At 52.4% G+C, this 27,120-nt stretch overlaps 1 protein-coding gene across 2 annotated transcripts in view; it reads right to left on the bottom strand.

Moving 5' to 3' along the window:
- LOC142492553 (uncharacterized) overlaps positions 1–27,120 on the bottom strand; it is a 120,103-nt gene that overhangs the window by 47,089 nt on the left and 45,894 nt on the right. For both annotated transcript variants that reach the window (XM_075595252.1, XM_075595253.1), the window contains exon 8: positions 916–1,065. In XM_075595252.1, coding sequence (XP_075451367.1) covers positions 916–1,065 — 150 coding nt within the window. The remainder of the gene's footprint in view (positions 1–915; positions 1,066–27,120) is intronic.

Raw genomic sequence — 27,120 nt, 5'->3', positions numbered from 1 at the left:
TGCGTGGGGTAGGAGGAGGTGCGTGGGGTAGGAGGAGGTGCGTGGGGTAGGAGGAGGTGCGTGGGGTAGAAGGAGGTGCGTGGGGTAGGAGGAGGTGCGTGGGGTAGAAGGAGGTGCGTGGTGTAGAAGGAGGTGCGTGGGGTAGGAGGAGGTGCGTGAGGTAGGAGGAGGTGCGTGGGGTAGGAGGAGGTGCGTGGGGTAGGAGGAGGTGCGTGGGGTAGAAGGAGGTGAGTGGGGTAGAAGGAGGTGCGTGGGCTAGAAGGAGGTGTGTGGGGTAGGAGGAGGTGCGTGGGGTAGAAGGAGGTGCGTGGGGCAGAAGGAGGTGCGTGGGGTAGGAGGAGGTGCGTGAGGTAGGAGGAGGTGCGTGGGGTAGGATGAGGTGCATGGGGTAGGAGATGGTGCGTGGGGTAGGAGGAGGTGCGTGGGGTAGGAGGAGGTGCGTGGGGTAGAAGGAGGTGCGTAGGGTAGGAGGAGGTGCGTGGGGTAGGAGGAGGTGCGTGGGGTAGAAGGAGGTGCGTGGGGTAGGAGGAGGTGCGTGGGGTAGAAGGAGGTGCGTGGGGTAGGAGGAGGTGCGTGGGGTAGGAGGAGGTGCGTGGGGCAGGAGGAGGTGCGTGGGGTAGGAGGAGGTGCGTGGGGTAGGAGGAGGTGCGTGGGGTAGGAGGAGGTGCGTGGGGTAGAAGGAGGTGCGTGGGGTAGGAGGAGGTGCGTGGGGTAGGAGGAGGTGCGTGGGGCAGGAGGAGGTGCGTGGGGTAGGAGGAGGTGCGTGGGGTAGGAGGAGGTGCGTGGGGTAGAAGGAGGTGCGTGGGGTAGGAGGAGGTGGGTGGGGTAGAAGGAGGTGCGTGGGGTAGAAGGAGGTGCGTGGGGTAGGAGGAGGTGCGTGGGGTAGGAGGTGGGGCTCAGGGTAGGGTCTCTTACCTTGCACAGGGGCCACACATTTCCTCCCACACTCGGAGCAGCAGCATTTCTTGGAGCTGGGACACTGGACGTCGTTGCTACATTCATCAGGTCCCGGTTTGGAAGTTAAACAGGTCGTTCGGTCATAAGGAGGGCAAGCGTTGTATACGTCTGGCAGGGGAGGAGACACGTGGGACTTACTGACGGAGCCACGGAGCAGCTCAGCCCCCGCCGTGTCTCAGAGTATTAGTACACACACATAGCATGGTATACACAGCATACAGGTGTTTGGGAGGGGAGCAGCTCAGCCCCCGCCATGTCTCAGAGTATTAGTACACACATAGCATGGTATACACAGCATACAGGTGTGTGGGAGGGGAGCAGCCCAGCCCCCGCCATGTCTCAGAGTATTAGTACAGACACATAGCATGGTATACACAGCATACAGGGGTTTGGGAGGGGAGCAGCCCAGCCCCCGCCGTGTCTCAGAGTATTAGTACACACACATAGCATGGTATACACAGCATACAGGGGTTTGGGAGGGGAGCAGCCCAGCCCCCGCCATGTCTCAGAGTATTAGTACACACACATAGCATGGTATACACAGCATACAGGTGTTTGGGAGGGGAGCAGCCCAGCCCCCGCCATGTCTCAGAGTATTAGTACACACACATAGCATGGTATACACAGCATACAGGTGTTTGGGAGGGGAGCAGCTCAGCCCCCGCCATGTCTCAGAGTATTAGTACACACACATAGCATGGTATACACAGCATACAGGTGTGTGGGAGGGGAGCAGCTCAGGCCCCGCCATGTCTCAGAGTATTAGTACACACACATAGCATGGTATACACAGCATACAGGTGTTTGGGAGGGGAGCAGCCCAGCCCCCGCCATGTCTCAGAGTATTAGTACACACATAGCATGGTATACACAGCATACAGGTGTTTGGGAGGGGAGCAGCCCAGCCCCCGCCATGTCTCAGAGTATTAGTACACACATAGCATGGTATACACAGCATACAGGTGTTTGGGAGGGGAGCAGCCCAGCCCCCGCCATGTCTCAGAGTATTAGTACACACACATAGCATGGTATACACAGCATACAGGGGTTTGGGAGGGGAGCAGCCCAGCCCCGCCATGTCTCAGAGTATTAGTACACACATAGCATGGTATACACAGCATACAGGTGTTTGGGAGGGGAGCAGCTCAGCCCTCGCCATGTCTCAGAGTATTAGTACACACACATAGCATGGTATACACAGCATACAGGGGGTTGGGAGGGGAGCAGCTCAGCCCCCGCCATGTCTCAGAGTATTAGTACACACACATAGCATGGTATACACAGCATACAGGTGTTTGGGAGGGGAGCAGCTCAGCCCCCGCCATGTCTCGTAGAGTATTAGTACACACATAGCATGGTATACACAGCATACAGGTGTTTGGGAGGGGAGCAGGTCAGCCCCCGCCATGTCTCAGAGTATTAGTACACACACATAGCATGGTATACACAGCATACAGGGGTTTGGGAGGGGAGCAGCTCAGCCCCCGCCATGTCTCAGAGTATTAGTACACACATAGCATGGTATACACAGCATACAGGTGTTTGGGAGGGGAGCAGCCCAGCCCCCGCCATGTCTCAGAGTATTAGTACACACATAGCCTGGTATACACAGCATACAGGTGTTTGGGAGGGGAGCAGCTCAGCCCCCGCCATGTCTCAGAGTATTAGTACACACACATAGCATGGTATACACAGCATACAGGTGTTTGGGAGGGGAGCAGCTCAGCCCCCGCCATGTCTCAGAGTATTAGTACACACACATAGCATGATATACACAGCATACAGGTGTTTGGGAGGGGAGCAGCTCAGCCCCCGCCATGTCTCAGAGTATTAGTACACACATAGCCTGGTATACACAGCATACAGGTGTTTGGGAGGGGAGCAGCTCAGCCCCCGCCATGTCTCAGAGTATTAGTACACACATAGCATGGTATGCACAGCATACAGGTGTTTGGGAGGGGAGCAGCTCAGCCCCCGCCATGTCTCAGAGTATTAGTACACACACATAGCATGGTATACACAGCATACAGGTGTGTGGGAGGGGAGCAGCTCAGCCCCCGCCATGTCTCAGAGTATTAGTACACACACATAGCATGGTATACACAGCATACAGGTGTGTGGGAGGGGAGCAGCTCAGCCCCCACCATGTCTGAGAGTATTAGTATACACACATAGCATGGTATACACAGCATACAGGTGTTTGGGAGGGGAGCAGCCCAGCCCCCGACATGTCTCAGAGTATTAGTACACACACATAGCATGGTATACACAGCATACAGGTGTTTGGGAGGGGAGCAGCCCAGCCCCCGACATGTCTCAGAGTATTAGTAAACACACATAGCATGGTATACACAGCATACAGGTGTTTGGGAGGGGAGCAGCCCAGCCCCGCCATGTCTCAGAGTATTAGTACACACATAGCATGGTATACACAGCATACAGGTGTTTGGGAGGGGAGCAGCTCAGCCCCCGCCATGTCTCAGAGTATTAGTACACACACATAGCATGGTATACACAGCATACAGGGGGTTGGGAGGGGGAGCAGCTCAGCCCCCGCCATGTCTCGTAGAGTATTAGTACACACATAGCATGGTATACACAGCATACAGGTGTTTGGGAGGGGAGCAGCTCAGCCCCCGCCATGTCTCAGAGTATTAGTACACACACATAGCATGGTATACACAGCATACAGGGGTTTGGGAGGGGAGCAGCTCAGCCCCCGCCATGTCTCAGAGTATTAGTACACACATAGCATGGTATACACAGCATACAGGTGTTTGGGAGGGGAGCAGCCCAGCCCCCGCCATGTCTCAGAGTATTAGTACACACATAGCCTGGTATACACAGCATACAGGTGTTTGGGAGGGGAGCAGCTCAGCCCCCACCATGTCTCAGAGTATTAGTACACATACATAGCATGGTAAACACAGCATACAGGTGTTTGGGAGGGGAGCAGCTCATCCCCTGCCATGTCTCAGAGTATTAGTACACACACATAGCATGGTATACACAGCATACAGGTGTTTGGGAGGGGAGCAGCTCAGCCCCCACCATGTCTCAGAGTATTAGTACACACACATAGCATGGTATACACAGCATACAGGTGTTTGAGAGGGGAGCAGCTCAGCCCCCGCCATGTCTCAGAGTATTAGTACACACATAGCATGGTATACACAGCATACAGGTGTTTGGGAGGGGAGCAGCTCAGCCCCCGCCATGTCTCAGAGTATTAGTACACACACATAGCATGGTATACACAGCATACAGGGGGTTGGGAGGGGGAGCAGCTCAGCCCCCGCCATGTCTCGTAGAGTATTAGTACACACATAGCATGGTATACATAGGATACAGGGGTTTGGGAGGGGAGCAGCTCAGCTCCGCCATGTCTCAGAGTATTAGTACACACACATAGCATGGTATACACAGCATACAGGTGTTTGGGAGGGGAGCAGCCCAGCCCCCGCCATGTCTCAGACTATTAGTACAAACACATAGCATGGTATACACAGCATACAGGTGTTTGGGAGGGGAGCAGCTCAGCCCCCGCCATGTCTCAGAGTATTAGTACACACACATAGCATGGTATACACAGCATACAGGTGTTTGGGAGGGGAGCAGCTCAGACCCCGCCATGTCTCAGAGTATTAGTACACACACATAGCATGGTATACACAGCATACAGGTGTTTGGGAGGGGAGCAGCCCAGCCATCGCCATGTCTCAGAGTATTAGTACACACATAGCATGGTATACACAGCATACAGGTGTGTGGGAGGGGAGCAGCTCAGCCCCCGCCATGTCTCAGAGTATTAGTACAGACACATAGCATGGTATACACAGCATACAGGTGTTTGGGAGGGGAGCAGCTCAGCCCCCGCCATGTCTCAGAGTATTAGTACACACACATAGCATGGTATACACAGCATACAGGTGTGTGGGAGGGGAGCAGCTCAGCCCCCACCATGTCTCAGAGTATTAGTACACACACATAGCATGGTATACACAGCATACAGGTGTTTGGGAGGGGAGCAGCTCAGCCCCCGCCATGTCTCAGAGTATTAGTACACACACATAGCATGGTAAACACAGCATACAGGTGTGTGGGAGGGGAGCAGCTCAGCCCCCACCATGTCTCAGAGTATTAGTACACACACATAGCATGGTATACACAGCATACAGGTGTTTGGGAGGGGAGCAGCCCAGCCCCCGACATGTCTCAGAGTATTAGTACACACACATAGCATGGTATACACAGCATACAGGTGTTTGGGAGGGGAGCAGCCCAGCCCCCGACATGTCTCAGAGTATTAGTACACACACATAGCATGGTATACACAGCATACAGGTGTTTGGGAGGGGAGCAGCTCAGCCCCCGCCATGTCTCAGAGTATTAGTAAACACACATAGCATGGTATACACAGCATACAGGTGTTTGGGAGGGGAGCAGCCCAGCCCCCGACATGTCTCAGAGTATTAGTACACACACATAGCATGGTATACACAGCATACAGGTGTTTGGGAGGGGAGCAGCTCAGCCCCCGCCATGTCTCAGAGTATTAGTACACACATAGCATGGTATACACAGCATACAGGTGTTTGGGAGGGGAGCAGCCCAGCCCCCGACATGTTTCAGAGTATTAGTACACACACATAGCATGGTATACACAGCATACAGGTGTTTGGGAGGGGAGCAGCTCTGCCCCCGCCATGTCTCAGAGTATTAGTACACACACATAGCATGGTATACACAGCATACAGGGGTTTGGGAGGGGAGCAGCCCAGCCCCCGCCATGTCTCAGAGTATTAGTATACACACGTAGCATGGTATACACAGCATACAGGTGTATGGGAGGGGAGCAGCTCAGCCCCCGCCATGTCTCAGAGTATTAGTACACACATAGCATGGTATACACAGCATACAGGTGTTTGGGAGGGGAGCAGCCAGCCCCCGCCATGTCTCAGAGTATTAGTACACACACATAGCATGGTATACACAGCATACAGGGGGTTGGGAGGGGGAGAAGCTCAGCCCCCGCCATGTCTCGTAGAGTATTAGTACACACATAGCATGGTATACACAGCATACAGGTGTTTGGGAGGGGAGCAGCTCAGCCCCCGCCATGTCTCAGAGTATTAGTACACACACATAGCATGGTATACACAGCATACAGGTGTTTGGGAGGGGAGCAGCTCAGCCCCCGCCATGTCTCAGAGTATTAGTACACACACATAGCATGGTATACACAGCATACAGGGGTTTGGGAGGGGAGCAGCTCAGCCCCCGCCATGTCTCAGAGTATTAGTACACACATAGCATGGTATACACAGCATACAGGTGTTTGGGAGGGGAGCAGCCCAGCCCCCGCCATGTCTCAGAGTATTAGTACACACATAGCCTGGTATACACAGCATACAGGTGTTTGGGAGGGGAGCAGCTCAGCCCCCACCATGTCTCAGAGTATTAGTACACACACATAGCATGGTATACACAGCATACATGTGTTTGGGAGGGGAGCAGCTCAGCCCCCACCATGTCTCAGAGTATTAGTACACACACATAGCATGGTATACACAGCATACAGGTGTTTGAGAGGGGAGCAGCTCAGCCCCCGCCATGTCTCAGAGTATTAGTACACACATAGCATGGTATACATAGGATACAGGGGTTTGGGAGGGGAGCAGCCCAGCCCCCGCCATGTCTCAGAGTATTAGTACACACATAGCATGGTATACATAGGATACAGGGGTTTGGGAGGGGAGCAGCCCAGCCCCCGCCATGTCTCAGAGTATTAGTACACACACATAGCATGGTATACAAACATACAGGTGTTTGGGAGGGGAGCAGCTCAGCCCCCGCCATGTCTCAGAGTATTAGTACACACACATAGCATGGTATACACAGCATACAGGTGTTTGGGAGGGGAGCAGCCCAGCCATCGCCATGTCTCAGAGTATTAGTACACACATAGCATGGTATACACAGCATACAGGTGTGTGGGAGGGGAGCAGCTCAGCCCCCGCCATGTCTCAGAGTATTAGTACAGACACATAGCATGGTATACACAGCATACAGGGGTTTGGGAGGGGAGCAGCTCAGCCCCCGCCATGTCTCAGAGTATTAGTACACACACATAGCATGGTATACACAGCATACAGGTGTTTGGGAGGGGAGCAGCTCAGCCCCCGCCATGTCTCAGAGTATTAGTACACACACATAGCATGGTATACACAGCATACAGGTGTGTGGGAGGGGAGCAGCTCAGCCCCCACCATGTCTCAGAGTATTAGTACACACACATAGCATGGTATACACAGCATACAGGTGTTTGGGAGGGGAGCAGCTCAGCCCCCGCCATGTCTCAGAGTATTAGTACACACACATAGCATGGTATACACAGCATACAGGTGTTTGGGAGGGGAGCAGCTCAGCCCCCGCCATGTCTCAGAGTATTAGTACACACACATAGCATGGTATACACAGCATACAGGTGTGTGGGAGGGGAGCAGCTCAGCCCCCACCATGTCTCAGAGTATTAGTACACACACATAGCATGGTATACACAGCATACAGGTGTTTGGGAGGGGAGCAGCTCAGCCCCCGCCATGTCTCAGAGTATTAGTACACACACATAGCATGGTATACACAGCATACAGGTGTGTGGGAGGGGAGCAGCTCAGCCCCCACCATGTCTCAGAGTATTAGTACACACACATAGCATGGTATACACAGCATACAGGTGTTTGGGAGGGGAGCAGCCCAGCCCCCGACATGTCTCAGAGTATTAGTACACACACATAGCATGGTATACACAGCATACAGGTGTTTGGGAGGGGAGCAGCCCAGCCCCCGACATGTCTCAGAGTATTAGTACACACACATAGCATGGTATACACAGCATACAGGTGTTTGGGAGGGGAGCAGCCCAGCCCCCGACATGTCTCAGAGTATTAGTACACACACATAGCATGGTATACACAGCATACAGGTGTTTGGGAGGGGAGCAGCTCAGCCCCCGCCATGTCTCAGAGTATTAGTACACACATAGCATGGTATACACAGCATACAGGTGTTTGGGAGGGGAGCAGCCCAGCCCCCGACATGTTTCAGAGTATTAGTACACACACATAGCATGGTATACACAGCATACAGGTGTTTGGGAGGGGAGCAGCTCAGCCCCCGCCATGTCTCAGAGTATTAGTACACACACATAGCATGGTATACACAGCATACACGTGTTTGGGAGGGGAGCATCTCTGCCCCCGCCATGTCTCAGAGTATTAGTACACACACATAGCATGGTATACACAGCATACAGGTGTGTGGGAGGGGAGCAGCTCAGCCCCCACCATGTCTCAGAGTATTAGTACACACACATAGCATGGTATACACAGCATACAGGTGTTTGGGAGGGGAGCAGCTCAGCCCCCGCCATGTCTCAGAGTATTAGTACACACACATAGCATGGTATACACAGCATACAGGTGTGTGGGAGGGGAGCAGCTCAGCCCCCACCATGTCTCAGAGTATTAGTACACACACATAGCATGGTATACACAGCATACAGGTGTTTGGGAGGGGAGCAGCCCAGCCCCCGACATGTCTCAGAGTATTAGTACACACACATAGCATGGTATACACAGCATACAGGTGTTTGGGAGGGGAGCAGCCCAGCCCCCGACATGTCTCAGAGTATTAGTACACACACATAGCATGGTATACACAGCATACAGGTGTTTGGGAGGGGAGCAGCCCAGCCCCCGACATGTCTCAGAGTATTAGTACACACACATAGCATGGTATACACAGCATACAGGTGTTTGGGAGGGGAGCAGCTCAGCCCCCGCCATGTCTCAGAGTATTAGTACACACATAGCATGGTATACACAGCATACAGGTGTTTGGGAGGGGAGCAGCCCAGCCCCCGACATGTTTCAGAGTATTAGTACACACACATAGCATGGTATACACAGCATACAGGTGTTTGGGAGGGGAGCAGCTCAGCCCCCGCCATGTCTCAGAGTATTAGTACACACACATAGCATGGTATACACAGCATACACGTGTTTGGGAGGGGAGCATCTCTGCCCCCGCCATGTCTCAGAGTATTAGTACACACACATAGCATGGTATACACAGCATACAGGTGTTTGGGAGGGGAGCAGCTCAGCCCCCGCCATGTCTCAGAGTATTAGTACACACACATAGCATGGTATACACAGCATACAGGGGTTTGGGAGGGGAGCAGCCCAGCCCCCGCCATGTCTCAGAGTATTAGTATACACACATAGCATGGTATACACAGCATACAGGTGTATGGGAGGGGAGCAGCTCAGCCCCCGCCATGTCTCAGAGTATTAGTACACACATAGCATGGTATACACAGCATACAGGTGTTTGGGAGGGGAGCAGCCCAGCCCCCGCCATGTCTCAGAGTATTAGTACACACACATAGCATGGTATACACAGCATACAGGTGTTTGGGAGGGGAGCAGCCCAGCCCCCGCCATGTCTCAGAGTATTAGTACACACATAGCATGGTATACACAGCATACAGGTGTTTGGGAGGGGAGCAGCCCAGCCCCCGCCGTGTCTCAGAGTATTAGTACACACACATAGCATGGTATACACAGCATACAGGTGTGTGGGAGGGGAGCAGCTCAGCCCCCGCCATGTCTCAGAGTATTAGTACACACACATAGCATGGTATACACAGCATACAGGTGTTTGGGAGGGGAGCAGCTAGGCCCCCACCATGTCTCAGAGTATTAGTACACACAAAGCATGGTATACACAGCATACAGGTGTTGGGAGGGGAGCAGCTCAGCCCCCACCATGTCTCAGAGTATTAGTACACACAAAGCATGGTATACACAGCATACAGGTGTGTGGGAGGGGAGCAGCTCAGCCCCCGCCATGTCTCAGAGTATTAGTACACACACATAGCATAGTATACACAGCATACAGGTGTTTGGGAGGGGAGCAGCCCAGCCCCCGCCATGTCTCAGAGTATTAGTACACACATAGCATGATATACACAGCATACAGGTGTTTGGGAGGGGAGCAGCCCAGCCCCCGCCATGTCTCAGAGTATTAGTACACACACATAGCATGGTATACACAGCATACAGGTGTTTGGGAGGGGAGCAGCTCAGCCCCCGCCATGTCTCAGAGTATTAGTACACACACATAGCATGGTATACACAGCATACAGGTGTTTGGGAGGGGAGCAGCCCAGCCCCCGCCATGTCTCAGAGTATTAGTACACACACATAGCATGGTATACACAGCATACAGGGGTTTGGGAGGGGAGCAGCTCAGCCCCCGCCATGTCTCAGAGTATTAGTACACACACATAGCATGGTATACACAGCATACAGGTGTTTGGGAGGGGAGCAGCCCAGCCCCCGCCATGTCTCAGAGTATTAGTATACACACATAGCATGGTATACACAGCATACAGGTGTATGGGAGGGGAGCAGCTCAGCCCCCGCCATGTCTCAGAGTATTAGTACACACATAGCATGGTATACACAGCATACAGGTGTTTGGGAGGGGAGCAGCCCAGCCCCCGCCATGTCTCAGAGTATTAGTACACACACATAGCATGGTATACACAGCATACAGGTGTTTGGGAGGGGAGCAGCCCAGCCCCCGCCATGTCTCAGAGTATTAGTACTCACATAGCATGGTATACACAGCATACAGGTGTTTGGGAGGGGAGCAGCCCAGCCCCCGCCGTGTCTCAGAGTATTAGTACACACACATAGCATGGTATACACAGCATACAGGTGTGTGGGAGGGGAGCAGCTCAGCCCCCGCCATGTCTCAGAGTATTAGTACACACACATAGCATGGTATACACAGCATACAGGTGTTTGGGAGGGGAGCAGCTAGGCCCCCGCCATGTCTCAGAGTATTAGTACAGACATAGCATGGTATACACAGCATACAGGTGTTTGGGAGGGGAGCAGCTCAGCCCCCACCATGTCTCAGAGTATTAGTACACACAAAGCATGGTATACACAGCATACAGGTGTGTGGGAGGGGAGCAGCTCAGACCCCGCCATGTCTCAGAGTATTAGTACACACACATAGCATAGTATACACAGCATACAGGTGTTTGGGAGGGGAGCAGCCCAGCCCCCGCCATGTCTCAGAGTATTAGTACACACATAGCATGATATACACAGCATACAGGTGTTTGGGAGGGGAGCAGCCCAGCCCCCGCCATGTCTCAGAGTATTAGTACACACACATAGCATGGTATACACAGCATACAGGTGTTTGGGAGGGGAGCAGCTCAGCCCCCGCCATGTCTCAGAGTATTAGTACACACACATAGCATGGTATACACAGCATACAGGTGTTTGGGAGGGGAGCAGCCCAGCCCCCGCCATGTCTCAGAGTATTAGTACACACACATAGCATGGTATACACAGCATACAGGGGTTTGGGAGGGGAGCAGCTCAGCCCCCGCCATGTCTCAGAGTATTAGTACACACACATAGCATGGTATACACAGCATACAGGTGTTTGGGAGGGGAGCAGCTCAGCCCCCGCCATGTCTCAGAGTATTAGTACACACACATAGCATGGTATACACAGCATACAGGGGGTTGGGAGGGGGAGCAGCTCAGCCCCCGCCATGTCTCGTAGAGTATTAGTACACACATAGCATGGTATACACAGCATACAGGTGTTTGGGAGGGGAGCAGCTCAGCCCCCGCCATGTCTCAGAGTATTAGTACACACACATAGCATGGTATACACAGCATACAGGGGTTTGGGAGGGGAGCAGCTCAGCCCCCGCCATGTCTCAGAGTATTAGTACACACATAGCATGGTATACACAGCATACAGGGGTTTGGGAGGGGAGCAGCTCAGCCCCCACCATGTCTCAGAGTATTAGTACACACACATAGCATGGTATACACAGCATACATGTGTTTGGGAGGGGAGCAGCTCAGCCCCCACCATGTCTCAGAGTATTAGTACACACACATAGCATAGTATACACAGCATACAGGTGTGTGGGAGGGGAGCAGCTCAGCCCCTGCCATGTCTCAGAGTATTAGTACACACACATAGCATGGTATATACAGCATACAGGTGTTTGGGAGGGGAGCAGCTCATCCCCTGCCATGTCTCAGAGTATTAGTACACACACATAGCATGGTATACACAGCATACAGGTGTTTGAGAGGGGAGCAGCTCAGCCCCCACCATGTCTCAGAGTATTAGTACACACATAGCATGGTATACATAGGATACAGGGGTTTGGGAGGGGAGCAGCCCAGCCCCCGCCATGTCTCAGAGTATTAGTACACACACATAGCATGGTATACACAGCATACAGGTGTTTGGGAGGGGAGCAGCTCAGCCCCCGCCATGTCTCAGAGTATTAGTACACACACATAGCATGGTATACACAGCATACAGGTGTTTGGGAGGGGAGCAGCCCAGCCATCGCCATGTCTCAGAGTATTAGTACACACATAGCATGGTATACACAGCATACAGGTGTGTGGGAGGGGAGCAGCTCAGCCCCCGCCATGTCTCAGAGTATTAGTACACACACATAGCATGGTATACACAGCATACAGGTGTGTGGGAGGGGAGCAGCTCAGCCCCCACCATGTCTCAGAGTATTAGTACACACACATAGCATGGTATACACAGCATACAGGTGTTTGGGAGGGGAGCAGCTCAGCCCCCGCCATGTCTCAGAGTATTAGTACACACACATAGCATGGTATACACAGCATACAGGTGTGTGGGAGGGGAGCAGCTCAGCCCCCACCATGTCTCAGAGTATTAGTACACACACATAGCATGGTATACACAGCATACAGGTGTTTGGGAGGGGAGCAGCCCAGCCCCCGACATGTCTCAGAGTATTAGTACACACACATAGCATGGTATACACAGCATACAGGTGTTTGGGAGGGGAGCAGCCCAGCCCCCGACATGTCTCAGAGTATTAGTACACACACATAGCATGGTATACACAGCATACAGGTGTTTGGGAGGGGAGCAGCCCAGCCCCCGACATGTCTCAGAGTATTAGTACACACACATAGCATGGTATACACAGCATACAGGTGTTTGGGAGGGGAGCAGCTCAGCCCCCGCCATGTCTCAGAGTATTAGTACACACATAGCATGGTATACACAGCATACAGGTGTTTGGGAGGGGAGCAGCCCAGCCCCCGACATGTTTCAGAGTATTAGTACACACACATAGCATGGTATACACAGCATACAGGTGTTTGGGAGGGGAGCAGCTCAGCCCCCGCCATGTCTCAGAGTATTAGTACACACACATAGCATGGTATACACAGCATACACGTGTTTGGGAGGGGAGCATCTCTGCCCCCGCCATGTCTCAGAGTATTAGTACACACACATAGCATGGTATACACAGCATACAGGGGTTTGGGAGGGGAGCAGCCCAGCCCCCGCCATGTCTCAGAGTATTAGTATACACACATAGCATGGTATACACAGCATACAGGTGTATGGGAGGGGAGCAGCCCAGCCCCCGCCATGTCTCAGAGTATTAGTACACACATAGCATGGTATACACAGCATACAGGTGTTTGGGAGGGGAGCAGCCCAGCCCCCGCCATGTCTCAGAGTATTAGTACACACACATAGCATGGTATACACAGCATACAGGTGTTTGGGAGGGGAGCAGCTAGGCCCCCGCCATGTCTCAGAGTATTAGTACAGACATAGCATGGTATACACAGCATACAGGTGTTTGGGAGGGGAGCAGCCCAGCCCCCGCCATGTCTCAGAGTATTAGTACACACACATAGCATGGTATACACAGCATACAGGTGTTTGGGAGGGGAGCAGCTCAGCCCCCGCCATGTCTCAGAGTATTAGTACACACAAAGCATGGTATACACAGCATACAGGTGTATGGGAGGGGAGCAGCCCAGCCCCCGCCATGTCTCAGAGTATTAGTACACACACATAGCATGGTATACACAGCATACAGGTGTTTGGGAGGGGAGCAGCCAGCCCCCGCCATGTCTCAGAGTATTAGTACACACACATAGCATAGTATACACAGCATACAGGTGTTTGGGAGGGGAGCAGCCCAGCCCCCGCCATGTCTCAGAGTATTAGTACACACATAGCATGATATACACAGCATACAGGTGTTTGGGAGGGGAGCAGCCCAGCCCCCGCCATGTCTCAGAGTATTAGTACACACACATAGCATGGTATACACAGCATACAGGGGTTTGGGAGGGGAGCAGCTCAGCCCCCGCCATGTCTCAGAGTATTAGTACACACACATAGCATGGTATACACAGCATACAGGTGTTTGGGAGGGGAGCAGCTCAGCCCCCGCCATGTCTCAGAGTATTAGTACACACACATAGCATGGTATACACAGCATACAGGGGGTTGGGAGGGGGAGCAGCTCAGCCCCCGCCATGTCTCGTAGAGTATTAGTACACACATAGCATGGTATACACAGCATACAGGTGTTTGGGAGGGGAGCAGCTCAGCCCCCGCCATGTCTCAGAGTATTAGTACACACACATAGCATGGTATACACAGCATACAGGGGTTTGGGAGGGGAGCAGCTCAGCCCCCGCCATGTCTCAGAGTATTAGTACACACACATAGCATGGTATACACAGCATACAGGTGTTTGGGAGGGGAGCAGCTCAGCCCCCGCCATGTCTCAGAGTATTAGTACACACATAGCCTGGTTTACACAGCATACAGGTGTTTGGGAGGGGAGCAGCTCAGCCCCCGCCATGTCTCAGAGTATTAGTACACACATAGCATGGTATACACAGCATACAGGTGTTTGGGAGGGGAGCAGCCCAGCCCCCGCCATGTCTCAGAGTATTAGTACACACATAGCCTGGTTTACACAGCATACAGGTGTTTGGGAGGGGAGCAGCTCAGCCCCCGCCATGTCTCAGAGTATTAGTACACACACATAGCATGGTATACACAGCATACAGGGGTTTGGGAGGGGAGCAGCTCAGCCCCCGCCATGTCTCAGAGTATTAGTACACACATAGCATGGTATACACAGCATACAGGTGTTTGGGAGGGGAGCAGCTCAGCCCCCACCATGTCTCAGAGTATTAGTACACACACATAGCATGGTATATACAGCATACAGGTGTTTGAGAGGGGAGCAGCTCAGCCCCCGCCATGTCTCAGAGTATTAGTACACACATAGCATGGTATACATAGGATACAGGGGTTTGGGAGGGGAGCCGCCCAGCCCCCGCCATGTCTCAGAGTATTAGTACACACACATAGCATGGTATACACATCATACAGGTGTTTGGGAGGGGAGCAGCTCAGCCCCCGCCATGTCTCAGAGTATTAGTACACACACATAGCATGGTATACACAGCATACAGGTGTTTGGGAGGGGAGCAGCCCAGCCCCCGCCATGTCTCAGAGTATTAGTACACACACATAGCATGGTATACACAGCATACAGGTGTTTGGGAGGGGAGCAGCTCAGCCCCCGCCATGTCTCAGAGTATTAGTACACACACATAGCATGGTATACACAGCATACAGGTGTTTGGGAGGGGAGCAGCCCAGCCCCCGCCATGTCTCAGAGTATTAGTACACACATAGCATGGTATACACAGCATACAGGTGTGTGGGAGGGGAGCAGCTCAGCCCCCGCCATGTCTCAGAGTATTAGTACAGACACATAGCATGGTATACACAGCATACAGGTGTTTGGGAGGGGAGCAGCTCAGCCCCCGCCATGTCTCAGAGTATTAGTACAGACACATAGCATGGTATACACAGCATACAGGTGTTTGGGAGGGGAGCAGCTCAGCCCCCGCCATGTCTCAGAGTATTAGTACACACACATAGCATGGTATACACAGCATACAGGTGTGTGGGAGGGGAGCAGCTCAGCCCCCACCATGTCTCAGAGTATTAGTACACACACATAGCATGGTATACACAGCATACAGGTGTTTGGGAGGGGAGCAGCTCAGCCCCCGCCATGTCTCAGAGTATTAGTACACACACATAGCATGGTATACACAGCATACAGGTGTGTGGGAGGGGAGCAGCTCAGCCCCCACCATGTCTCAGAGTATTAGTACACACACATAGCATGGTATACACAGCATACAGGTGTTTGGGAGGGGAGCAACCCAGCCCCCGCCATGTCTCAGAGTATTAGTACACACACATAGCATGGTATACACAGCATACAGGTGTTTGGGAGTGGAGCAGCCCAGCCCCCGACATGTCTCAGAGTATTAGTACACACACATAGCATGGTATACACAGCATACAGGTGTTTGGGAGGGGAGCAGCCCAGCCCCCGCCATGTCTCAGAGTATTAGTACACACACATAGCATGGTATACACAGCATACAGGTGTTTGGGAGGGGAGCAGCTCAGCCCCCGACATGTCTCAGAGTATTAGTACACACACATAGCATGGTATACACAGCATACAGGTGTTTGGGAGGGGAGCAGCTCAGCCCCCGCCATGTCTCAGAGTATTAGTACACACATAGCATGGTATACACAGCATACAGGTGTTTGGGAGGGGAGCAGCTCAGCCCCCGCCATGTCTCAGAGTATTAGTACACACATAGCATGGTATACACAGCATACAGGTGTTTGGGAGGGGAGCAGCCCAGCCCCCGACATGTCTCAGAGTATTAGTACACACACATAGCATGGTATACACAGCATACAGGTGTTTGGGAGGGGAGCAGCTCAGCCCCCGCCATGTCTCAGAGTATTAGTACACACACATAGCATGGTATACACAGCATACAGGGGTTTGGGAGGGGAGCAGCTCAGCCCCGCCATGTCTCAGAGTATTAGTACACACACATAGCATGGTATACACAGCATACAGGTGTTTGGGAGGGGAGCAGCTCAGCCCCCGCCATGTCTCAGAGTATTAGTACACACATAGCATGGTATACACAGCATACAGGTGTTTGGGAGGGGAGCAGCTCAGCCCCCGCCATGTCTCAGAGTATTAGTACACACACATAGCATGGTATACACAGCATACAGGTGTTTGGGAGGGGAGCAGCTCTGCCCCCGCCATGTCTCAGAGTATTAGTACACAAACATAGCATGGTATACACAGCATACAGGGGTTTGGGAGGGGAGCAGCCCAGCCCCCGCCATGTCTCAGAGTATTAGTATACACACATAGCATGGTATACACAGCATACAGGTGTTTGGGAGGGGAGCAGCTCAGCCCCCGCCATGTCTCAGAGTATTAGTACACACATAGCATGGTATACACAGCATACAGGTGTATGGGAGGGGAGCAGCTCAGCCCCCGCCATGTCTCAGAGTATTAGTACACACATAGCATGGTATACAGAGCATACAGGTGTTTGGGAGGGGAGCAGCTCAGCCCCCGCCATGTCTCAGAGTATTAGTACACACACATAGCATGGTATACACAGCATACAGGTGTTTGGGAGGGGAGCAGCTCAGCCCCCGCCATGTCTCAGAGTATTAGTACACACACATAGCATGGTATACACAGCATACAGGTGTTTGGGAGGGGAGCAGCCCAGCCCCCGCCATGTCTCAGAGTATTAGTACACACATAGCATGGTATACACAGCATACAGGTGTTTGGGAGGGGAGCAGCCCAGCCCCCGCCATGTCTTAGAGTATTAGTACACACATAGCATGGTATACACAGCATACAGGTGTTTGGGAGGGGAGCAGCTCAGCCCCCGCCATGTCTCAGAGTATTAGTACACACACATAGCATGGTATACACAGCATACAGGTGTTTGGGAGGGGAGCAGCTCTGCCCCCGCCATGTCTCAGAGTATTAGTACACACACATAGCATGGTATACACAGCATACAGGTGTTTGGGAGGGGAGCAGCTCAGCCCCCGCCATGTCTCAGAGTATTAGTACACACACATAGCATGGTATACACAGCATACAGGTGTTTGGGAGGGGAGCAGCCCAGCCCCCGCCATGTCTCAGAGTATTAGTACACACACATAGCATGGTATACACAGCATACAGGGGTTTGGGAGGGGAGCAGCCCAGCCCCCGCCATGTCTCAGAGTATTAGTATACACACATAGCATGGTATACACAGCATACAGGGGTTTGGGAGGGGAGCAGCCCAGCCCCCGCCATGTCTCAGAGTATTAGTACACACACATAGCATGGTATACACAGCATACAGGCGTTTGGGAGGGGAGCTGCTCAGCCCCCGCCATGTCTCAGAGTATTAGTACACACACATAGCATGGTATACACAGCATACAGGTGTTTGGGAGGGGAGCAGCTCTGCCCCCGCCATTTCTCAGAGTATTAGTACACACACATAGCATGGTATACACAGCATACAGGGGTTTGGGAGGGGAGCAGCCCAGCCCCCGCCATGTCTCAGAGTATTAGTATACACACATAGCATGGTATACACAGCATACAGGTGTATGGGAGGGGAGCAGCTCAGCCCCCGCCATGTCTCAGAGTATTAGTACACACATAGCATGGTATACAGAGCATACAGGTGTTTGGGAGGGGAGCAGCTCAGCCCCCGCCATGTCTCAGAGTATTAGTACACACACATAGCATGGTATACACAGCATACAGGTGTTTGGGAGGGGAGCAGCCCAGCCCCCGCCATGTCTCAGAGTATTAGTACACACACATAGCATGGTATACACAGCATACAGGGGTTTGGGAGGGGAGCAGCCCAGCCCCCGCCATGTCTCAGAGTATTAGTATACACACATAGCATGGTATACACAGCATACAGGTGTTTGGGAGGGGAGCAGCCCAGCCCCCGCCATGTCTCAGAGTATTAGTATACACACATAGCATGGTATACACAGCATACAGGGGTTTGGGAGGGGAGCAGCTCAGCCCCCGCCATGTCTCAGAGTATTAGTACACACACATAGCATGGTATACACAGCATACAGGTGTTTGGGAGGGGAGCAGCTCAGCCCCCGCCATGTCTCAGAGTATTAGTACAGACACATAGCATAGTATACACAGCATACAGGTGTTTGGGAGGGGAGCAGCCCAGCCCCCGCCATGTCTCAGAGTATTAGTACACACACATAGCATGGTATACACAGCATACAGGTGTTTGGGAGGGGAGCAGCTCAGCCCCCGCCATGTCTCAGAGTATTAGTACACACATAGCATGGTATACACAGCATACAGGTGTTTGGGAGGGGAGCAGCTCAGCCCCCACCATGTCTCAGAGTATTAGTACACACATAGCATGGTATACACAGCATACAGGTGTTTGGGAGGGGAGCAGCTCAGCCCCCGCCATGTCTCAGAGTATTAGTACACACACATAGCATGGTATACACAGCATACAGGTGTTTGAGAGGGGAGCAGCTCTGCCCCCGCCATGTCTCAGAGTATTAGTACACAAACATAGCATGGTATACACAGCATACAGGGGTTTGGGAGGGGAGCAGCCCAGCCCCCGCCATGTCTCAGAGTATTAGTATACACACATAGCATGGTATACACAGCATACATGTGTTTGGGAGGGGAGCAGCTCAGCCCCCACCATGTCTCAGAGTATTAGTACACATACATAGCATGGTATACACAGCATACAGGTGTATGGGAGGGGAGCAGCTCAGCCCCCGCCATGTCTCAGAGTATTAGTACACACATAGCATGGTATACAGAGCATACAGGTGTTTGGGAGGGGAGCAGCCCAGCCCCCGCCATGTCTCAGAGTATTAGTACACACATAGCATGGTATACACAGCATACAGGTGTTTGGGAGGGGAGCAGCTCAGCCCCCACCATGTCTCAGAGTATTAGTACACATACATAGCATGGTATACACAGCATACAGGTGTATGGGAGGGGAGCAGCTCAGCCCCCGCCATGTCTCAGAGTATTAGTACACACATAGCATGGTATACAGAGCATACAGGTGTTTGGGAGGGGAGCAGCTCAGCCCCCGCCATGTCTCAGAGTATTAGTACACACACATAGCATGGTATACACAGCATACAGGTGTTTGGGAGGGGAGCAGCTCAGCCCCCGCCATGTCTCAGAGTATTAGTACACACACATAGCATGGTATACACAGCATACAGGTGTTTGGGAGGGGAACAGCTCAGCCCCTGCCATGTCTTAGAGTATTAGTACACACATAGCATGGTATACACAGCATACAGGTGTTTGGGAGGGGAGCAGCTCAGCCCCCGCCATGTCTTAGAGTATTAGTACACACATAGCATGGTATACACAGCATACAGGTGTTTGGGAGGGGAGCAGCTCAGCCCCCACCATGTCTCAGAGTATTAGTACACATACATAGCATGGTATACACAGCATACAGGTGTATGGGAGGGGAGCAGCTCAGCCCCCGCCATGTCTCAGAGTATTAGTACACACATAGCATGGTATACAGAGCATACAGGTGTTTGGGAGGGGAGCAGCTCAGCCCCCGCCATGTCTCAGAGTATTAGTACACACACATAGCATGGTATACACAGCATACAGGTGTTTGGGAGGGGAGCTGCTCAGCCCCCGCCATGTCTCAGAGTATTAGTACACACACATAGCATGGTATACACAGCATACAGGTGTTTGGGAGGGGAGCAGCTCTGCCCCCGCCATTTCTCAGAGTATTAGTACACACACATAGCATGGTATACACAGCATACAGGGGTTTGGGAGGGGAGCAGCCCAGCCCCCGCCATGTCTCAGAGTATTAGTATACACACATAGCATGGTATACACAGCATACAGGTGTATGGGAGGGGAGCAGCTCAGCCCCCGCCATGTCTCAGAGTATTAGTACACACATAGCATGGTATACAGAGCATACAGGTGTTTGGGAGGGGAGCAGCTCAGCCCCCGCCATGTCTCAGAGTATTAGTACACACACATAGCATGGTATACACAGCATACAGGTGTTTGGGAGGGGAGCAGCCCAGCCCCCGCCATGTCTCAGAGTATTAGTACACACACATAGCATGGTATACACAGCATACAGGGGTTTGGGAGGGGAGCAGCCCAGCCCCCGCCATGTCTCAGAGTATTAGTATACACACATAGCATGGTATACACAGCATACAGGTGTTTGGGAGGGGAGCAGCCCAGCCCCCGCCATGTCTCAGAGTATTAGTATACACACATAGCATGGTATACACAGCATACAGGGGTTTGGGAGGGGAGCAGCTCAGCCCCCGCCATGTCTCAGAGTATTAGTACACACACATAGCATGGTATACACAGCATACAGGTGTTTGGGAGGGGAGCAGCTCAGCCCCCGCCATGTCTCAGAGTATTAGTACAGACACATAGCATAGTATACACAGCATACAGGTGTTTGGGAGGGGAGCAGCCCAGCCCCCGCCATGTCTCAGAGTATTAGTACACACACATAGCATGGTATACACAGCATACAGGTGTTTGGGAGGGGAGCAGCTCAGCCCCCGCCATGTCTCAGAGTATTAGTACACACATAGCATGGTATACACAGCATACAGGTGTTTGGGAGGGGAGCAGCTCAGCCCCCACCATGTCTCAGAGTATTAGAACACACATAGCATGGTATACACAGCATACAGGTGTTTGGGAGGGGAGCAGCTCAGCCCCCGCCATGTCTCAGAGTATTAGTACACACACATAGCATGGTATACACAGCATACAGGTGTTTGAGAGGGGAGCAGCTCTGCCCCCGCCATGTCTCAGAGTATTAATACACAAACATAGCATGGTATACACAGCATACAGGGGTTTGGGAGGGGAGCAGCCCAGCCCCCGCCATGTCTCAGAGTATTAGTATACACACATAGCATGGTATACACAGCATACATGTGTTTGGGAGGGGAGCAGCTCAGCCCCCACCATGTCTCAGAGTATTAGTACACATACATAGCATGGTATACACAGCATACAGGTGTATGGGAGGGGAGCAGCTCAGCCCCCGCCATGTCTCAGAGTATTAGTACACACATAGCATGGTATACAGAGCATACAGGTGTTTGGGAGGGGAGCAGCCCAGCCCCCGCCATGTCTCAGAGTATTAGTACACACATAGCATGGTATACACAGCATACAGGTGTTTGGGAGGGGAGCAGCTCAGCCCCCACCATGTCTCAGAGTATTAGTACACATACATAGCATGGTATACACAGCATACAGGTGTATGGGAGGGGAGCAGCTCAGCCCCCGCCATGTCTCAGAGTATTAGTACACACATAGCATGGTATACAGAGCATACAGGTGTTTGGGAGGGGAGCAGCTCAGCCCCCGCCATGTCTCAGAGTATTAGTACACACACATAGCATGGTATACACAGCATACAGGTGTTTGGGAGGGGAGCAGCTCAGCCCCCGCCATGTCTCAGAGTATTAGTACACACACATAGCATGGTATACACAGCATACAGGTGTTTGGGAGGGGAACAGCTCAGCCCCTGCCATGTCTTAGAGTATTAGTACACACATAGCATGGTATACACAGCATACAGGTGTTTGGGAGGGGAGCAGCTCAGCCCCCGCCATGTCTCAGAGTATTAGTACACACACATAGCATGGTATACACAGCATACAGGTGTTTGGGAGGGGAGCAGCCCAGCCCCCGACATGTCTCAGAGTATTAGTACACACACATAGCATGGTATACACAGCATACAGGTGTTTGGGAGGGGAGCAGCTCAGCCCCCGCCATGTCTCAGAGTATTAGTACACACACATAGCATGGTATACACAGCATACAGGTGTTTGGGAGGGGAGCAGCTCAGCCTCCGCCATGTCTCAGAGTATTAGTACACACATAGCATGGTATACACAGCATACAGGTGTTTGGGAGGGGAGCAGCTCAGCCCCCGCCATGTCTCAGAGTATTAGTACAGACACATAGCATGGTATACAGAGCATACAGGTGTTTGGGAGGGGAGCAGCTCAGCCCCGCCATGTCTCAGAGTATTAGTACACACACATAGCATGGTATACACAGCATACAGGGGTTTGGGAGGGGAGCAGCTCAGCCCCCGCCATGTCTCAGAGTATTAGTACACACATAGCATGGTATACAGAGCATACAGGTGTTTGGGAGGGGAGCAGCTCAGCCCCGCCATGTCTCAGAGTATTAGTACACACACATAGCATGGTATACACAGCATACAGGGGTTTGGGAGGGGAGCAGCTCAGCCCCCGCCATGTCTCAGAGTATTAGTACACACACATAGCATGGTATACACAGCATACAGGTGTTTGGGAGGGGAGCAGCTCAGCCCCGCCATGTCTCAGAATATTAGTACACACACATAGCATGGTATACACAGCATACAGGTGTTTGGGAGGGGAGCAGCTCAGCCCCCGCCATGTCTCAGAGTATTAGTACACACATAGCATGGTATACAGAGCATACAGGTGTTTGGGAGGGGAGCAGCTCAGCCCCCGCCATGTCTCAGAGTATTAGTACACACACATAGCATGGTATACACAGCATACAGGTGTTTGGGAGGGGAGCAGCTCTGCCCCCGCCATGTCTCAGAGAATTAGTACACACACATAGCATGGTATACACAGCATACAGGGGTTTGGGAGGGGAGCAGCCCAGCCCCCGCCATGTCTCAGAGTATTAGTACACACACATAGCATGGTATACACAGCATACAGGTGTTTGGGAGGGGAGCAGCTCAGCCCCCGCCATGTCTCAGAGTATTAGTACACACATAGCATGGTATACACAGCATACAGGTGTTTGGGAGGGGAACAGCTCAGCCCCTGCCATGTCTCAGAGTATTAGTACACACACATAGCATGGTATACACAGCATACAGGTGTTTGGGAGGGGAACAGCTCAGCCCCTGCCATGTCTCAGAGTATTAGTACACACATAGCATGGTATACACAGCATACAGGTGTTTGGGAGGGGAGCAGCTCAGCCCCCGCCATGTCTCAGAGTATTAGTACACACACATAGCATGGTATACACAGCATACAGGTGTTTGGGAGGGGAGCAGCCCAGCCCCCGCCATGTCTCAGAGTATTAGTACACACACATAGCATGGTATACACAGCATACAGGCGTTTGGGAGGGGAGCTGCTCAGCCCCCGCCATGTCTCAGAGTATTAGTACACACACATAGCATGGTATACACAGCATACAGGTGTTTGGGAGGGGAGCAGCTCTGCCCCCGCCATGTCTCAGAGTATTAGTACACACACATAGCATGGTATACACAGCATACAGGGGTTTGGGAGGGGAGCAGCCCAGCCCCCGCCATGTCTCAGAGTATTAGTATACACACATAGCATGGTATACACAGCATACAGGTGTATGGGAGGGGAGCAGCTCAGCCCCCGCCATGTCTCAGAGTATTAGTACACACATAGCATGGTATACAGAGCATACAGGTGTTTGGGAGGGGAGCAGCTCAGCCCCCGCCATGTCTCAGAGTATTAGTACACACACATAGCATGGTATACACAGCATACAGGTGTTTGGGAGGGGAGCAGCCCAGCCCCCGCCATGTCTCAGAGTATTAGTACACACACATAGCATGGTATACACAGCATACAGGGGTTTGGGAGGGGAGCAGCCCAGCCCCCGCCATGTCTCAGAGTATTAGTATACACACATAGCATGGTATACACAGCATACAGGTGTTTGGGAGGGGAGCAGCCCAGCCCCCGCCATGTCTCAGAGTATTAGTATACACACATAGCATGGTATACACAGCATACAGGGGTTTGGGAGGGGAGCAGCTCAGCCCCCGCCATGTCTCAGAGTATTAGTACACACACATAGCATGGTATACACAGCATACAGGTGTTTGGGAGGGGAGCAGCTCAGCCCCCGCCATGTCTCAGAGTATTAGTACAGACACATAGCATAGTATACACAGCATACAGGTGTTTGGGAGGGGAGCAGCCCAGCCCCCGCCATGTCTCAGAGTATTAGTACACACACATAGCATGGTATACACAGCATACAGGTGTTTGGGAGGGGAGCAGCTCAGCCCCCGCCATGTCTCAGAGTATTAGTACACACATAGCATGGTATACACAGCATACAGGTGTTTGGGAGGGGAGCAGCTCAGCCCCCACCATGTCTCAGAGTATTAGTACACACATAGCATGGTATACACAGCATACAGGTGTTTGGGAGGGGAGCAGCTCAGCCCCCGCCATGTCTCAGAGTATTAGTACACACACATAGCATGGTATACACAGCATACAGGTGTTTGAGAGGGGAGCAGCTCTGCCCCCGCCATGTCTCAGAGTATTAGTACACAAACATAGCATGGTATACACAGCATACAGGGGTTTGGGAGGGGAGCAGCCCAGCCCCCGCCATGTCTCAGAGTATTAGTATACACACATAGCATGGTATACACAGCATACATGTGTTTGGGAGGGGAGCAGCTCAGCCCCCACCATGTCTCAGAGTATTAGTACACATACATAGCATGGTATACACAGCATACAGGTGTATGGGAGGGGAGCAGCTCAGCCCCCGCCATGTCTCAGAGTATTAGTACACACATAGCATGGTATACAGAGCATACAGGTGTTTGGGAGGGGAGCAGCCCAGCCCCCGCCATGTCTCAGAGTATTAGTACACACATAGCATGGCATACACAGCATACAGGTGTTTGGGAGGGGAGCAGCTCAGCCCCCACCATGTCTCAGAGTATTAGTACACATACATAGCATGGTATACACAGCATACAGGTGTATGGGAGGGGAGCAGCTCAGCCCCCGCCATGTCTCAGAGTATTAGTACACACATAGCATGGTATACAGAGCATACAGGTGTTTGGGAGGGGAGCAGCTCAGCCCCCGCCATGTCTCAGAGTATTAGTACACACACATAGCATGGTATACACAGCATACAGGTGTTTGGGAGGGGAGCAGCTCAGCCCCCGCCATGTCTCAGAGTATTAGTACACACACATAGCATGGTATACACAGCATACAGGTGTTTGGGAGGGGAGCAGCCCAGCCCCCGCCATGTCTCAGAGTATTAGTACACACACATAGCATGGTATACACAGCATACAGGTGTTTGGGAGGGGAGCAGCTCAGCCCCCGCCATGTCACAGAGTATTAGTACACACACATAGCATGGTATACACAGCATACAGGTGTTTGGGAGGGGAGCAGCTCAGCCCCCGCCATGTCTCAGAGTATTAGTACACACACATAGCATGGTATACACAGCATACAGGTGTTTGGGAGGGGAGCAGCTCTGCCCCCGCCATGTCTCAGAGTATTAGTACAGACACATAGCATGGTATACAGAGCATACAGGTGTTTGGGAGGGGAGCAGCTCAGCCCCGCCATGTCTCAGAGTATTAGTACACACACATAGCATGGTATACACAGCATACAGGTGTTTGGGAGGGGAGCAGCTCAGCCCCCGCCATGTCTCAGAGTATTAGTACACACACATAGCATGGTATACACAGCATACAGGGGTTTGGGAGGGGAGCAGCTCAGCCCCCGCCATGTCTCAGAGTATTAGTACACACATAGCATGGTATACAGAGCATACAGGTGTTTGGGAGGGGAGCAGCTCAGCCCCGCCATGTCTCAGAGTATTAGTACACACACATAGCATGGTATACACAGCATACAGGGGTTTGGGAGGGGAGCAGCTCAGCCCCCGCCATGTCTCAGAGTATTAGTACACACACATAGCATGGTATACAGAGCATACAGGTGTATGGGAGGGGAGCAGCTCAGCCCCCGCCATGTCTCAGAGTATTAGTACACACACATAGCATGGTATACACAGCATACAGGTGTTTGGGAGGGGAGCAGCTCAGCCCCCGCCATGTCTCAGAGTATTAGTACACACATAGCATGGTATACACAGCATACAGGTGTTTGGGAGGGGAGCAGCTCAGCCCCCGCCATGTCTCAGAGTATTAGTACACACACATAGCATGGTATACACAGCATACAGGTGTTTGGGAGGGGAGCAGCTCAGCCCCCGCCATGTCTCAGAGTATTAGTACACACACATAGCATGGTATACACAGCATACAGGTGTTTGGGAGGGGAGCAGCTCTGCCCCCGCCATGTCTCAGAGTATTAGTACACACACATAGCATGGTATACACAGCATACAGGGGTTTGGGAGGGGAGCAGCCCAGCCCCCGCCATGTCTCAGAGTATTAGTAC

This window comes from Ascaphus truei, chromosome 4, assembly GCF_040206685.1.
Source record: "Ascaphus truei isolate aAscTru1 chromosome 4, aAscTru1.hap1, whole genome shotgun sequence".
Taxonomy (NCBI): domain Eukaryota; kingdom Metazoa; phylum Chordata; class Amphibia; order Anura; family Ascaphidae; genus Ascaphus; species Ascaphus truei.
Note: the sequence above shows the minus strand (reverse complement) of the source record. Positions and strands in the feature narration are given on the sequence as shown.